General features: G+C 45.3%; 1 protein-coding gene and 1 long non-coding RNA gene across 3 annotated transcripts; one reads left to right on the top strand and one right to left on the bottom strand.

Annotated features, from left to right (window-relative positions):
• The first annotated feature begins 108 nt into the window (after nucleotides 1–108).
• CDNF (cerebral dopamine neurotrophic factor) lies at nucleotides 109–16,335 on the top strand. 2 transcript variants are annotated; one of them, XM_006117118.4, is made up of 4 exons: nucleotides 109–286; nucleotides 12,538–12,665; nucleotides 14,438–14,579; nucleotides 16,046–16,335. In XM_006117118.4, the coding sequence occupies exons 1-4, from the start codon at nucleotides 157–159 to the stop codon at nucleotides 16,222–16,224; spliced, it is 579 nt and encodes a 192-aa protein (XP_006117180.1). In that variant the 5' UTR covers nucleotides 109–156; the 3' UTR covers nucleotides 16,225–16,335. The 2 variants fall into 2 exon arrangements, with proteins under 2 accessions (XP_006117180.1, XP_075782194.1); XM_075926079.1 differs by lacking the exon at nucleotides 109–286 and adding an exon at nucleotides 571–697.
• Nucleotides 8,011–11,395, bottom strand: LOC142829024 (uncharacterized). The gene is made up of 2 exons (XR_012903231.1): nucleotides 11,339–11,395; nucleotides 8,011–8,222 (listed from the first exon to the last, which is right to left on the bottom strand). It is a non-coding gene; the product is annotated as an uncharacterized LOC142829024 (long non-coding RNA).
• Nucleotides 16,336–17,197: the final 862 nt, after the last annotated feature.

The following is a 17,197-nucleotide window of genomic DNA, read 5'->3' as shown; positions in this document are numbered from 1 at the left end:
TTTCCGGGTTCGGAGCCGGAGGCTACCAGCCAATAGAAAAGCGCGTGCTCTCAGTCGTCACCGAGCGTAGCAACCGAGGCTCTTGCAGCCCCGCCCGGGAGAAGAGACGGGGGCGGGGTCAGCCCGAAGGGTCTCTCGTCTCGTGCCAGCAGCACCATGCAGCGGCCGCAGCTCGCAGGGGCTGGGTGCAGCAGCCCGGGTGTAGGTCTGGCCCTGGCCTTGCTATGCACGGGCCCCTGGGCAGCTGCAGCCCTTGCCTCGTGGGGACATGAAGCTCAGTGCGAAGGTGAGCGGGCCAAGGGGCCCGGCCCGTTTGCATTACTGCACCGTGTGCTGTTGCCCTCTGCATCTTCCCCCGCTCCCTCTGCTATAAATAGCTGCATCCCCATGGCTGCTCTGTGCTGCGTGGCTGCGCAGAGATTGCAGTGTGCGCCTTGTTTCATTAGCAGCGACTGTCATTGGAGGGAGAGTCCTTCCCTCTAGCCACCCCAAGATCTGGTTCGTCCACCTGTGAAGTTCATGGCACAGGCCCCAGCCGCCTCCCCGCGAACACTCTTCTTTGCAAACACTGATTCCTCATAGCTGGTGCGGCTTTGCATCCGAGAAGTCCAACTAATGTTAAAGAGGTTATGGGACAGGCTACCCTGCCTGGCTCCTACTCCATTTTCGGAAGTGCTTAGCCAAATATCGCATGAAAGTAAGTAGAAAGATTGCAACTTTTGGCAGTCAGGTCAGACATGCAGACAGACTGGTACACCCTTGCCTTTGCCCCGTGGAGCTATAGAACAGTGATTCTGAATGCTGCCTGTGCCTTTAAAGTTAATTGTGATTCAATTGCACAACAAATGAGAAAAACCAAGGTTGGAATTCAGTTGTCAAAATTAAAGCTGTAGTTTCATAGAGCGAGGATGGCCAGGTCTTTGGTTTTTGGTAAGAAAATGCAGTTGAAAAAGAGAGCTGACAGTGTCTGAACATCCAATATCCAATTTATTGCAGAAGGGGAGGCAGTGGATCATCACCAGTGCCAGCCCCTACTCAGCCAGCACTGCCTCCTGCCTGCACAGGACTACAGCTCCCAGCCCTTTCCTGACCTGGGTGAAGAGGTGGGAGGTGAAAAGCAGGATTGGGGGAAAATACGAGTTGATGGGGAGAAAGAGAAAAGGCAGGGCAGGAGAAGAGGCAGGGCAGGAGAGGTTCCTGCACTTCTGCTTGAGTGTCTGGTTTTTAACTATTACTAACTTGGCAAGTGTACATAGAGCTTCACTTATTAGAGGACCTTTTTGTAAGCACTGGCTGCTCTGCTTTGCTACTCTATTTCTCCATCAATGGCAAAGTGTAAATAAAACAAAATACTGGACACCTTTTAGGAGTCTCTGCCTGGATCCTTGTGGCTCTGTCCTTTACACCAGGTTGTATATCTGCTTGGTGTAAGTGAATCAATATGAAAAGCTGTAGAAAATGTTCCAATTATTGTTTATAACAGGGCTACTCAACTTTGAAGTCTCTGGGGCCACAATGATACAGCACATGCCGAGGGCCACAACTTAAGTGTGGTTGCATATATAAGCAAATATATGCAAATAGCTTCTTTCACACAATCCCCCGGTGCACGCAGTACCTCCTCCCTGGGAACTAGAAATGCTGACACCCTGTACCCCTCTGTTCTAGCCAGCCCGTCCGCTTGCATCTTTCAGTGCTCACCCCGCTTGGGAAATGCCTCACCGTTGTGGAGCGTGTTCCCAATAGAGGCCATGTTCAAACGATCCCACCTGCGGGCCGAGTGTTGAGCCCTGTGTAAACTCAAACTGCACCGCGGACCATGAACAAACACGGACCGCATGTTGAGTAGCCCTGATTTATGATTCAGTAACACCATAAACATGCCAACTGCTGTGCAAATATACAAGAAATCATAGTTTCTGTTACTAAGAACTCACAATCAGTCAAGCAGTAGGTGGTAAGACGGAGGGCTAACAGATACAAAGAAAATTTTCTTTCCTCCCTATTATGTTATCTAATGGCTTGTAGAAGAAAGCCTTAAGATGATATTAACAAAGCATTTTGATCAGCAAGGGGTAGTGCAGGCGAAGTGCCCAGGGCCCCCCCCAAGTGCCGCGTGCCCGGGGCCAGCGCCCCCTCCAAGCACCGTGCACCCGGGGCCAGCGCTCCCCCCATGCGCCACATGCCCAGAGTGCGGGCAGCCAATTCACAGTGCTCCCTGGGCCGGCGCTCACCGTGCGCCTGGGACCGGCTCCGGCACCGGCACCATGCATGTGCCGTGAGCCCGGGGCCAGGCCAACTCCAAGCACTTGGGGGGCGCACACAAATGCATTGGGAACATGGAGCAGTGGGAGACTGCTTGAGTGCCCACTCAGGCCATTTCTTTGGTGTGCCCTTGCCTACTTCCATAGAGACAGTGCTGTGGGGAGCCAGCTTTTAAGCTGGCTCCCCCCAGGAGTAGCTCCTGCTCCCCCTCCTTGCTGCCTCTCTCTGATAGAGGCAGCGGAGGAAGGGTGAAACGACTAGCCAAATCACTACTCGACTGTCAATAAGCTTATGCTTATCAAATAGTTGACCTGTCACTTACATCCCTAATTCAGCAGTGTTTAAAACACTTGTAGGGAATCCATTCCAGTGCTTCATTGCCCTCCCAGGGAAATAGCTTTTCCAAATACCCAACCTACACTTCCCCTACTGCAACTTGAGACCATTACTACTTGTTCTGTCATCTGCCACCCCTTCAGATAGTTGAAGGCTGCTATCAAATTTCCCCTTCCTCTTCTCTTTTGTAGATTAAACAAACCCAAATCCCTCAGCCTCATAAGTCATGTGTCCCAACTCTCTAATCGTTTGTTGCCTCTCTACCAGAGGCAGCAGTTCAGGCTTGGGGGAGAAGGGTAGGCAGATCCAGTGCTTGTGGGGAGCCTGCTTAAAGCCAGCTCCTCATGGGCAAGGCTTATCAGTTAATTGTGTAGCGGACTACATGTTGACATCCCTACTCAGCACCCAGATGCTGTGGAATGTGATGAGTTCTGTGCTGCTAACAACTTCTGCCCCTGAAGAAAGGAGTTTATAAATGGAGGTAAGGTGATTAAGATTTAAAGAAAAGGCTTGTCATTAAATTAAGAATATAGATGATCCTGAAAGCATTCCCAGGCACTCGTGAAAAGATAGGAAACAAAGGATAGGAATAAATGGTCCATTTTCAGAATGGAGAGAAGTAAGTAGTGGGATCAGTCCTGCCCAACACATTCATAAATGATCTGCAAAAGGGGGTAAATAGTGAAGTGTCAAAGTTTGCAGATGATATAAAATTACTCAAGATCATGAAGTCCAAAACAGACTGCAAAGAGTTACAAAGGGGCCTCCCAAAATAGGGTAACAAAATGGCAAATGAAATTCAATGTTACATGCAAAGTAGTGCACATGGCAAAATACAATCCCAACTATACATGATACAAATGATAGTAGCCACATTAGCTGTTACCCATCAAGAAAGAGGTCTTGGACTCATTTGCACTACTTCGGAAGCACTGTTTCCAAAGCACTGCACATTTTTAAGAATCCTGAGAGTGCTTATATTGTCCTGAATTCATTTGCCAGCTTCAGTTGACTTAAGAATTATTTCCAGTCATCAATGGGACAGACACAATTGAATAATGTAGCGGTCCTTAATGTGCATCAAGAAAATGCCAGGGACTGTCACCTAGATGTAAATAAGATTACTGACAGCTTCATACTGAAAGTTACTGAGAGACATAATGTCTTTAAACTGAGATATTACTGATGACAGTTTGAAGGCAATGATTTTAATATACTGTAATTCATGATAATGTCATTATGTAGTTTATAACAATTTCATTGTTAACATAGTAAAGAAGCCAATGATAGACACATTCAATGACGAGACTATGAAAGAAGTATATCAATATGATGAAAATAGCTGCTCCCCCCCCTTCAAAATAATCCATCAGCAAAAGTCAGTACCTATGTTTTGCATGTAAAATTTGGTTATAGTTGTGTGTCAAAAAGTGCTTGTGGCATCATTACGCAGGGCAAACGCTATAGCTCCTCCCTTGCTTCACAGCAAGGGTGGACTGTTACTTTAAGGCAAATAGGATGTTAGGAATTATTAAGAAAGGGATAGAAAATAAGACACAGATTATCTTACTGCCCCTGTATAAAACTATGGTACGCCCACATCTTGAATACTGTGTCCAGATGTGGTCTCCTCACCTCAAAAAAGATATTTTGGCCTTAGAAAAGGTTCAGAAAAGGGCAACTAAAATGATTAGGGGTTTGGAATGGGTCCCATATGAAGAGAGGTTAAAGCAACTGGGGCTTTTCAGTTTAGGAAAAGAGGAGACTAAGGGGGGATATGATAGAGGTCTATAAAATCATGAGTGGTGTGGAGAGGGTGAATAAAAAAAGTTATTTATTAGTTCCCATAATAGAAGAACTAGAGGACACCAAATGAAGTTAATGGGTAGCAGGTTTAAAACTAATAAAAGAAAGTTTTTCTTCACACAGCGCGTAGTCAGCCTGTGGAACTCCTTGCCATAGGAGGCTGTGAAGGCTAGGACTATAACAGAGTTTAAAAAGAAGCTAGATAATGTCATGGAGGTTAGGTCATAAAAGGCTATTAGCCAGGGGATAGAAATGGTGTCCCTGGCCTCTATCAGAGGCAGGAGAAGGATGGCAGGAGACAAATTGCTTGATCATTGTCTTCAGTACACCCCCCCCACTGTCGGCAGACAGACTACTAGGCTAGATGGACCTTTGGTCTGACCCAGTACGGCCATTCTTATGTTCTTAATTTCTGAGCTACTGCAATAGAGCACAGTGACAGAATTCTCAGTGCTGCCATTTCATTGTCAAGTTCATACTTCAGAAGGTGCCTGGGCAGCTCTGAGATGCTGTGACCCTGGCACTTATCTGGCACATGGGGCGGCAGCTACCAAGTAGTTACATTCAAATAAGGAAAATGCAAGAGATTGTAGGGTATTAAAGGCTTAATGGTGTCCACCCTCCTGCCTCGGGGAGGAGGGATGGTCAGAGAGCATTGGATTGGGACTCAGAAGGTTAAATTTTGGCCCTGCTACAGAATTCCTACATGCCCATGGCCAGTCACTCTCCGTGGTTATGTCTATGCTGCTGTGATTGCAGCATGCATAGGCAGACCCAAGCTAACTAGATCAAAGCTAGCTCGAGTGACAATGGCAGTAGATCTATGGCAGCATGTGCAGGGACTGTTCAGGTGCATAGTAGGGGTCATGGTGCGTGGGGCTAGGCCATGCTGCCATGTCTTCACTCACTGCTGTTATTACTCAAGCCAGCTTGGATAGCCATAGCAGTGAAGCTGCAGCAGTGTGGACTAGTGCTAAAGTCACCAGCATCCCAAGGGCTCAATACATCCTGTGCTTCCGTGGTTTGCAGCTACTATTCAGATCAAAGCTATCTCAGGTATATCTGACCCTGCAGCAATCACACCTTCAGTGTCTCAGCTGGCCAACTATTAGCACCAGCCTCAGTATAAACTACTAATGGCAGGCACTAAGCAAAGCAAACATTTCCCAGTCTGCAGATTGCAGACCCATTTCCTGCCTCAATAACTATGGGTGTGTCTAGACTACCTAGTTTTGTCGACAAAAGTGGACTTTTGTCGACACAACTATACCAGCGTCTACACTACCGCTGAGTTCTGTCGACATAACGTCGACAGAACTCAGCAGTTTTGTCGACGCTGGTATACCTCATTTTACGAGGCATAACACCTTCTGTCGACAGAACTCTGTCGACAGAAGGCGTTATTGCCTGTAACATTGCGTCCAGACTACGGAGTTCTGTTGACAAAGCAGCTTGCTTTGTCGACAGAACTCAATGTGTCTGGATGCTCTTTGTCGACGGAAGTTTTGTCGACAGTATCTGTCGACAAAACTTCCGTCGACAAAACGCGGTAGTCTAGACGTACCCTTAGACCGGCGGATAAAGACATAAGCCTTCACAACCCCCAGTCTCCCTCCCAAAAGTGGGAGGCAACTCATGACATAATTCTTCCCCTCTGGCATCTTTGGTGCACTACAAATTTCAAGTCCCAACCTGCTGGGGAGATGCACTGTTGGCACATCACGAGCCCCGTCTATCCATGCTGCTGCTGCACGGGGTCAGTCTGAAACACTGAGATTCAAAGAGATCCTCCTGGCATTTTACCATATCAGACTGGTCTGTACCTATAGTAAAATCACAGTGATAAAAAATCCAGGAGAAACCTCTGGTAAGTAGTTAGCTGGGAAGCAAAGACATGTATGCAGTAACCAGCATCAGTGGGGTAGTGGTAAAGAAAGAAGTGGGCAAATGAATCTAAACTCCATATGCCCCTAGTGAGAGTCACCTAAACTCAATTTACCTGAGTTTTTATAACCTATGCTCTAAAATGTGTCTGGTCTGAGTGTGTGGGGAAAAACTCCTTTTAATTATCTTTTGAATGTGCTGCCTTCATTCCTAGAAAGTTAAGCTTGTAGGAGTCTGTGGATGACAGCTATGCCCTCATGGCCTGTGCTTTTATCAGATCTCAGGAGATACGCAGGGGCAGGCTGAGTCAATACTTAGGACACCCCCAGGGTAAACTTAGATGCTTCAGGAAATGATCCTGGTGAACCAGTAGGTGGCACTTTCCTCTCTGAGTTTGTACAGAACCAAATTCCTCACCAAAGACCTATGAGGGAAGACTGAAAGAACTGGATGTATTTAGTTTGGTAAAGAGAAGACTGAGAGGGGACATGATAGCAGTTTTCAAGTTCATAAAAGGGTGTCACAAGGAGGAGGGAGAAAAATTATTCTTCTTAGCCTCTGAGGATAGGACAAGCAGCAATAGGCTTAAATTGCATTGAGGGAGGTTTAGGTTGGACATTAGGAAAAAATTCCTAACTGTCAGGGTGGTTAAACACTGGAATAAATTGTATAGGGGGAGGGTTGTAGAATCTCCATCATTGGAGATATTTAAGAACACTTAGATAGACACATATCAGGAATGATCTAGATGGTGCCTGGTCCTGCTGTGAGGGCAGGGGACTGGGCTTGATGACCTCTTGAGGTTTCTCCCAGTTCTAGAATTCTATGAAAACATTGTGATGCCGGAGCTGCTGGTTCTTTAATGCAATATAAAATGGAGGTTCTGATCACTTGCAATCATGAAAGTATTCCTGGAAGTTTTTGTAAAATTAGGATTATTAGCCTCCTTCCGCTGGCTAAATTCAACACCACATAGCTACATTCTGCCCACATCAGAATACTTTCTTCAGTTTCAGATGGACACAGGGGTACACTCCATTTCTTGCTCTAAACTATTGTGTAGTGTGCTTGTTAAATGGGTGCTTCCTAGAGGTAGATGGATTTAATTGGCATGTAAAGTGATAATTCTCAGAGAACTTTGGATGAAAAATGTGATACAGTGGTAAGGTATAACAATAACAGAGTTTTTCATCAATAGATCTCAAAGTGCTTTACAAAGGAAGTCATTTGCCATTATCCCCCCTTCACAGTCGTGGTAGCTGGGACACAGATAGTGGACATGACTATTAAATTATTTCATATATAAAACTTGTCATTAGATAAATAGTTTACTTAAATATTTTGGTTAATTAATTATAACTTGAATAGGATTTTTTGTGAGTTTTGTCTGATGAGGCTAGACCATCAATCTTGCACAACAGCATTTTTTTAAAAGTATTAATGCAAAGTTTTATAAGCAAGACCTTTTGAAAGGATGTGTTATTTCCTGTAGGTGGCATGAACGTATCATACAATTACCACCCAGTAACTCTTGCAACTGGGAGACTGTTAGGCAGCTTGGTGATGTTGCAGTAAAGTTGTAAGGCTTTATTAAACCAATATGACTGGATTTTGTGTTAGATGCTTTTTATGTAACCTATAAAATTCCCCTTCTTGTTGTCCAAGAGCCGAGTTGCTGCTTTTCTTCTTTCTCTTTGAAAAGACACGGATAGCCATGGATAACCACACCTCCTTTATAATACATTAAATCACTAATTTTGCGTTGCCAAGCTGGAAAAATTCTATTACCTGACAAGCAAAGGTAACCAAAATTCAGGCCTGTAATGAGTCATTAAATTACTGTCTGCTAGACAAGTTGCTTTCCTGCACCAAACAATCTTGGGATAACTGACCAGTGAGTCCAGCTGATTTTGTTTGCTTGTTAACAGTACCTGCAATGAATAAAATAATCAATGACTAACTCCCTTCATTTGCACCATTCAGTCAGCATCTCCCTGCCTAACTCTTCAATCTGGGAAAGAACGCAGAGGCTAATTAAACAAAGCTATCAACTTATCTTCTATATTTTCAAACTGGATAGCTAGATCTTTGGACAAGTTACTGTTTAAAAAAAAGCTAATCATCATATTCATGCACACACTGGATTATCCACAGCGGTAGATGTGAGGATGGTGCAAAGAAAATTACACATGCACTTCACATTAGTAAAACAAAAGGACAAATAAGCAGCATGTTCCCCAGTTTATCCTAGTGGAAACTGCAATAGACTCCATTAAAATCATTCCATAGTTCTGCTGGCCTCTTGTAGTTAAGACTGGAGGATCAACTGCTCCAGAACTGATTGCTCTGTTCCAAACCTATGCCCCAATTGGGGCACATATTGAACTTTAAGCAAGGGCTTTACTGAATAGGGCTGTTTTGTTGAACTGGACCCTTAGTTAACTGGAACCCAATGAACATTTTCAACTGGATTTTCCTCCAGGGTAGTAACTGGCAATGCCAGGAGTCATTGAGTTGCCAATGCTCGCAGACTGTCTGCCATTGCTGTGAATAGTATCTGATGCATCCAGTTGGGAAAGTTGGCAACCTTAGCTAGGACTTGGCACATTCAAATACTTTTAACTCATGAAATGATGGGGGAAATCAGTTCCTGTTCCTACAGTGCAGCCTGAGCTAAGAGCCTGTCTGCTGAGGAGTGCATCTCTTAGAGTTCTTGCAAGTCCTTAACCCTGCTCCTTACTTCCTCTTTGACCCCATCTTCTACTTTTCTCCATTCCAGTAAGGGTTGGATTTGTTGGGTAGCTGTCAAGGCTACTGCCATTACAGCGACCTTTATACTCAACAGCTATGTCTAGACTGGCATGATTTTCCATAAATGCTTGTAACAGAAAAGTTTTTTTGTTAAAAGCATTTGCGGAAAAGAGCATCTAGATTGGCATGGACGCTTTTCCGCAAAAGCACTTTTTGCGGAAAAGCGTCCGTGCCAATCTAGACGCGGTTTTGCGCAAGAAAGCCCCTATCGCCATTTTCACGATCAGGGCTTTTTTGCACAAAACAATACTGCGTTGTCTACACTGGCCCTCTTCCACAAAAGCATTTGCGTAAGAGGACTTTTGCCCAAATGGGAGCAGCATAGTATTTCCGCAAGAACACTGACAATCTTACATGAGATCATCAGTGTTCTTGCAGAAATTCAAGCGGCCAGTGTAGACAGCTGGCAAGTTTTTCTGCAAAAGCAGCTGCTTTTGCAGAAAACCTTGCTAGTCTAGACGCAGCCAACAGTCTCCCGACTGGTGGCTGTTGATATCAGTGGCATAGCCAGGATGGGACAAGTAGGTGAGCCCTGACATCAGGTGGGCAGGCAATGATGGAGCCAACCCCTCCCCCCCCCAGTTGGCCATGGGTAAGGAGGGATACACACACTGGCCAGGGGCTCATAAAAATGGGGGTCCCATAAAGATGTATGCCTTGCACTCCCCAACCGGCCCATAGGGCTTGCTTCATTCTGCCTGCGGGACGCTACTGGTGAGGTGGGAAATTAGAGACTTGCCCTGCTACCCCCACCTGGTGCTCCCAGCAGGAGGATCAGGTGTGGCACTTTGCCCTGCTCTGTCCCCCACTCTTGGGGCTCTGAATGGGGTCAAGATGTGGGGGATTTCCCTATTCTGGCTAGTGCTGCCAATAGGGAGCTGGGTCGGGGTGCTAGGATTTGCCCCTCTCCCAGCTGATGCTCCCATCAGGGAGCAGGGTTGAGGCTTGTCCTGTTCTGTCTGCCTGGGATGCTGCCCCCACTCTGGCTGCTTGGTGCTCAAGACAGGTTGCGGGGTTGGTCTGCTGGGGCTTGCCCCAGTTCTAGTGCTCCAGACACATAGCAAGATTGGGAGCTTACAAGCCCCCAACTCCATTCCCTGGCAGGAACACCAGGCCAGTGAGCAGGGCTGGCTTCCAACTCCATTCTCCAGGCCTGGCTATAGCATTGGATGGAGAAAGGCAAGCCCCCATGTCCGGGTGGGAGCAGAGCCAAGATTAGGAGTGGGTGAGGCTGGATCCTAAATACGTGGGCTAGTGCACCTGTGACTACGCTCCTTCTCCACGTAGGTTTATACTCAAGAGTCTGTTTTCTTGATTCGCAGTGTGCACCTTTTTTGGTGGACTTCAGCTGTCCCAAGGTTACAGTCGCTCTGTCCAAACTGCCACATTTTGGCAGGACAGTAGCCTTCTACGTGGCCCAGAAGACCTCTCTGGCCTCACATTTTCTTGCCCAAAACTTGGTTCCCACAGTTCTTTACAAGGTAGTCTGAGTCCCACTACCTTGGTGCACAGCATTTTATCCCCAGTTCGTTACATAATCTGAACAATTGGGTCTTTTACAGTGGTTGTTCCTCTAGATACACACTCAGTCTACATACCCCACGTGCCTGTAGTCAGTGTACACAATTGGACAATCCCCATGCCTTCCCCATTTTTGGTGTCTGCAGCAGCCATCTCATCTCTAGATATCACACACAGAGAGCTGGTCTTCCTGCAACTGTTGGCCCTCCATATGCATATTTGGGATATCAGACATCTCACGCTTGAGATGGGCCTAAGCATTACTCTTCATCAACCTCCTTCTGTAATGGGAGGGTGGGAGTCACACCCCATTTCTGGTTTCAAGTTGGAACATGCAGCATTCATCTCTTGAGCACCTCCTGCTGTTGTGTGTGGTATTGCATGCTTTTTGCTGCTCCTAGAGCCCTCTGTATCACAGTCAAAAAGGGCCCTCTTCCAGGATAACCAAGAAAATCTCTTTCTCTCTCCCAGCCCCATGCAGGACTTTAGCTCTGGGGCCTTGAAATTTAGCCTCTCTCTGGGGGTTTTAAACGAGCTATGGCTCATTCTTGAGGATTAATTCCTTTGCCAGTAGAAGAACATTGGCCCACCTACCCATTACTCTAGTCCTAGCCTAGGAACTCTAGAAATGGCAGCTACATAGTGATTCCTTTTACAGGTTGCTGCTACTTCCCTCAGCATCTTCCCAACTAGCCCCTCTATCTTCACCCCTTACCTCAGCAGTGGATTTCTCAGGTCCTCTTTCACCCAGCTTAACCCCCTTCCTCACCTCCGTAGTCCTAGTCAGGCACTGAGCTACTAAGCCCTGAGGGCTCCTTTTATTTGAGCCTGCTGGGCTTTGATTGGCTGCTTCACTATAGACACTCCAGGCAGGCCTGGAGGACCCACCTTCACTGCTCCTTTCCTGGGACAGGGGTAGTAGGACCACTCTGCCACAGAATGCTGTCATGGTGCCAAAGATCCTCTTAACCTAGAATATGCAAGAAAAACACCTTAATGTATGGACCTTAGATGGGCCTTTGACACCAGGTGAATTTAATTGTGTATGATCTTGTTCTCACTAGGAACTGTAACCATGTTTAAACCAGCCGTTTTACCAATTGAATCACCTGATGCAATGCTGACTGGTCCATATAAAAAAGGAGAAGGCAGGGATGGTCTAGGCTTACTTGGTCCTGCCTCATCATCGAGGGGTGGACTTGGTGACCTCTTGAAATTCCTTGTCAACTAGCCACAGGTGAACTTAACTGTGATCAGGGTTCTTATCTAGCAGGTAGAGTGCTAGCTTGGAAGCCCAAGTTCAAATGCCTGTTCTGCCACATACATTTCTTGCTTGACTTTATGCAAGTCATTTAGTTTTTTTCTGTGCCATTCATAAAATAGGGAAAACAGCACTTACATAGCTCAGAGGTGTTGGGAGAATAAATGCATTAGAGAGGGCAATCTGATACTATGGTAAAGGGGGCCAAGCAAGCACTTAAAATGGACAGAACACAACAACTTTTCCTTGTCTTCCCTAGCCAGTCATTCATGGGCAATATCGTCTCATCTAAACAGATTTTTCTTACATGGTGATTAAACATAATTAAATTTTCTAGTTGAGGTTGGCTTAATTGAACCAAGGTCAAAATGCCAATGTATTCTGATCTCCTGTTATAATAAAATACTTAAGGGAAAACCTCCAGAGCTGACAGGATGAATTCCATTCCTACGTATAAAGCTGTCATTGGTAATACTGGAAGCTAAAAAGCTGAAATAAAAGTTTATTTTTTAGAATTCCTCATTTGTTAAAATCTGTCATTTTCTGTTTTTATGAAGTACTAATGGATCCCTGTCTGTAGACAACTTATTAAAATTCCTTAGGCTTTGCTAGATCCTTCTGGGTGGCTTATGTATTTTATTTTCTTATTGCAGTGTGTAAAGGATTTTTGGACAGATTTTACAACTCCTTAAAAGACAAACATTCTGACTTCAGCATGGCCACCATAGAGAAAGAACTGATCACCAGCTGTATGGATACAAAAGGAAAAGAACAACGCCTGGTACTGCTAGTCTCTTTTGTCTTTGAGTTCATGATGCTTTGAAAAAAAATACTGATTAGCTGGTTCTTTGATAAAATAATATTGCTTCATCTGCACTGTCATTTAGTATTGAGCTGGAAGGCACTGGTTAAAATCCAGCTACATCAACAGTGGCTGAAAATGTTACTAAGTGCTAGCTTATATAAAATAAGTTTGGAGTTTCAGTTTAATTTCAGGGGTATAGAGTCCATATTATTAAGACCCTGATTCAATACTCTTGTAATGAATGGGAATCTTTCCATTCATTCACTTGGAATTGGATGGAACCCCACATGCACTACTACAATTAGCACTAGTAGTGTTGCCAGGTGTCCGGTATTCTACTGGACAGTCCAGTTTTTGGGCCCTCTGTCTGGTAAAAAAATCCAGAAAATACCAGACATGTGCAATGGGCTAGGGGAGTGGCTAGGAGGCGGGGCGCGATCGGCGCGGGGAGCCTTGGCTGCGTGTGATGCCTTGGGGAGGAGGAGAAGCCCTGTCCCTGCTCCTGAGAGCGTGGTGGAGCCGCAGCCGGACTCACTCGCACTTCTCCGGACCTGACAGCACCCCGGGATCTGCACATGCCCGGGTCAGTCCCTCCCTCCACCCCCCGCTTCCCCCGACCCTTCCCGACCAGCTTCACTGCCCCCGACCCCCTCCCGGCCACCCCTGCGTCCTGCTGGCCGGTTCTCCTCCTGATCTCCCCAAGACAGCCTCGCTGCCCCCACCCCTCCGCCCATCTCCCGCGGCCAGCCGTGATGCCCCTGATCCCCCCTCCTGGCCGGTCTCCCCCCCCATCAAGTGTGTCCGGTATTTCTTCTAAACTTACCTGGTAACTCTACTAATCAGAGGCCTACATTTGGATGGAGACTCCCGCCCCTCTTTCCTCCCCCCGCCCCCAAGCCTGTGGTAGGTGCTTCTCAGTATTACTGTGCTGCACAGCCTTGAGTAAGAAGAAGAGCAGGCATTGTGCAAGGATGCAGGCTGAACCCTCAGAAACCAAGGGCCACCCTCCATTTTGGAAGGGGGGTGCTCTGAACTGCAGAAGAAGCTCACTGGCAGTGGGGGCAGGGAAGGCTCAGGCCAGGCAGCTCCAGCCCACACAGCACCACTCCCCAGCTGCGCCACCCCGGGGAGTACTGGGAAGAGGCGGGGAAGGTGGAGCAAAGACGCAGGGAAAAGTGGGGCTCGTGCCCCTCTTTCCCCTCTCACCAGTCAACACTGATTACTTAGCTCGTGCATAAATCTGACACTGACTGGCAGCCATTTTGTTTTCAGTTCATTAAATACTGTTAAATCACACACACACACACACACACACACACACTCTACATGGCCACACGATGATTTCACGATGGTCTCTCTTGCTTTGTTAACCCCCCAGAGCCAGATTTTGTCATTATTTGTATTATTGTAGTATCTGCACTACCTAGCAGCGTGTTACCCTACTGTGCTAGGTACTGAACAAACCCAGAACAAAAAGACTGTTCCTGCCCCCAAAAGCCTGCAATCTAAATGTAAAACCAGCGATCAGATGGATACAGACCGATTGGGGAGCACAAGGAAGCAACCAAACAGCATGATGGGCAGTGACCTGAGCACACCAGCTACCTAACCATTTTCACAGTGCATAGTGCCCCATTCGCCAAGTAGTACAATCCATCAAGGAAATAAGCATCCTTAAATACTATCAACTTCAGTGGGAGTTGGAGGTATTTTGTTGTAGTGCTGACAACGTGTCCTGCTTGTTTCAGTGCTATTACATTGGGGCAACAAGCGATGCAGCCACAAAGATCATCAGCGAGGTCAGCCGCCCAATGAGTGCTCATGTGCCTGTGTCGAAGATATGTGAGAAACTGAAGAAGAATGACATTCAGATCTGTGAGCTCAAATATGGTAGGGCTAAAGTCTGGAGCTAGTGAGTGGGCCTAGAGATCTAATTGTATTTTTTACCTAGTTATACCCATATTTCCCCATTGACTCTTGCCTACGTATCACATCTCTAGCCATTCTAAAATGGGACGTAGAAAGGAAAATAAATAGGTCTGTTTTCTTTTTGCTTCTTATTTATGTCTAAATTAGTAGACTTCCTAGTGTTGCGTAGGCCCTTAACTCAATTATTTTTTGAAAATAAAAAGAAAATGCACATGCTTTATTTAAATGATTGTATTTTTTAAAAAAATACAGTGTTATTTTTATGAAGCTAATTTTTATTTTAGATTTCTTAAAAAAGGGATTTTTAACATTTGTCTGTTTAATATTTTTAGTAATTTTTTAAAAATAGGAATTCCATCATGTATTTTTTCTTCGTCACTATAAACTTTTATAATTTGCTATGTATTAACAAAAAAGGTCCATAGTCAAATTGTCGTCTTGTTTTCAAACCTTAAGAATTGATTTAGCTGCACCAAAACAGAGCATTTCTCCAAATGTCTCTCTTTTATCTCTTTTCTGTAAGGTTTACTGAGACGCAATCTTATTCCAGGTTCACCTATTTTTTTGGCTCATCTTGGTTCTGTCTCTTTCAACATTTGCTGAGTTATGTCAATATTGAGGAGTGCACTTGATTTGGTGAATCTGTCTCTTTTCTGTTTGGCTTTATGAGAAGCAATCCCATTCCAGGCACATCCCGTTTTCTTGGCACAACCAAACCTTTATGGTGCTTTAAGTTATGCTAAGAGGAAGCTGTATACCAAATTTGGTATTGTATTTGTGATCAATCTTTGCATGGGAGTAAATCAGGAGTAACTTCACTGAAGTCGATGGAGTTTCCACTTTTATACTAGCACGTTAATGAGCTCAGAATCAGACTTTATTGGCCATTTCCTCAGCTAGAATAAATCAGCATAATTCTATTGTTTTTTCAGGTGAGCTATGCAGATTTACAATAGGGCCATGTCTGCAATACAAATAAGATCGAAGCAGCCATAGTCGATCTTCCGTGGTTTGAATTAGCGGGTCTAGTGAAGACACGCTAATTCAAACTGAGAGAGTGCTCCCATCAATGCCAGTAGTCCTTCTTCTACAAGGAGTACGGGAAGTCAAAAGGCGAGTATGCTCCCTTCAACTTCCCACAGTGTGGACGGCACCAAAATTTGAGTTAAGACACTTAGACTTAAGCTACACAATTAACCTAGCTGAAGTTGACTATTTGAATTTGAACTTATCCCCTAGTGTAGACCAGGAGTAGGTGATGATCTGGCCCTCTTATTGTCCCTCATTCAGTTATCACCTGACTTATAGGAGACCCCTCTGGAGCATTTGTGGGAACTGGAATTTTTTTCTTTGGCAGCACAGAAGAATTGAAGACAAATATGAACTCTTACGTGGTCTCTAAAGTATGTTTCACATTCTTTTTGCAGAAAAGAAACTGGACTTAAACTTGGTGGATCTCTCCAAGATGAGAGTGGCTGAGCTCAGGAAGATTCTGGATAGCTGGGGAGAAGTGTGCCGAGCATGCATAGAGAAAACAGACTTTGTGAACTTGATTAAGGAGCTGGCACCTAAGTACACACTTACAAACCCCAAATCAGATCTTTGATTGACACTTGTACCAAACCTATGATAGGTCAGCTCTCTGTGCACAAAGAATGTCTTACACTGGACTAGCTGGGCTAACAATTTTATTTGGTTACAACTCACAAGTGCTAAACCCCCCCCCCCCAGCATTATTATTAATAATGGCTTATCTAATTCCATGGAAGAGCATGGTGCTTTACAGACATCCAAGGTCACTGCACAAAGGAACATTATAAATAAGCATCAGATTGTATTTGTATTCCAATAGCAAAGAGAAGCCTCAGCCCCACTGCGTTTGCACAGTACAGACATATAACAAAAATATGGCCACTGCCTCAGAGATCTTATGCTCTAAGGTTGTGTCTAGACTGGCCAGTTTTTCCGGAAAATCAGCCACTTTTCCAGAAAAACTTGCCAGCCGTCTACACTGGCCGCTTGAATTTCCACAAAAGCACTGACTTCCTACTGTAAGAAATCAGTGCTTTTTGCAGAAATACTATGCTGCTCCCATTCGGGCAAAAGTCCCTTTTGCGCAAAACTTTTGCGCAAAAGGGCCAGTGTAGACAGCTGAGATTTGTTTTCCGCAAAAAAGCCCCGATCGCGAAAATGGCGATCAGGGCTTTTTTTGCACAAAAGCGCATCTAGATTGGCCACGGACGCTTGTCCGCAAAAAGTGCTTTTGTGGAAAAGCGTCCGTGCCAATCTAGACGCACTTTTCCGAAAATGCTTTTAACGGAAAACTTTTCCGTTAAAAGCATTTCTGGAAAATCATGCCAGTCTAGACGTAGCCTAAATGTATAAGAGGAGAGACAAGCCCTACTCCCCCAAACTCAAAAGAGACCTTTAGCTAAACCACTATAATGTTGTGTATAGGCAATCAAGGGCTTGTATTGCTTTAACCATTTTGGTTTCCAGCTTAGGAGTGGAAATGCTAACACCCTACAACTAGCATTGTGTGTATAGTGAACGAGGTTCTCATATCCACTGTCCATCTT

Source organism: Pelodiscus sinensis, chromosome 1 (genome assembly GCF_049634645.1).
Source record: "Pelodiscus sinensis isolate JC-2024 chromosome 1, ASM4963464v1, whole genome shotgun sequence".
Classification (NCBI taxonomy): Eukaryota; Metazoa; Chordata; order Testudines; family Trionychidae; genus Pelodiscus; species Pelodiscus sinensis.
Note: the sequence above shows the minus strand (reverse complement) of the source record. Positions and strands in the feature narration are given on the sequence as shown.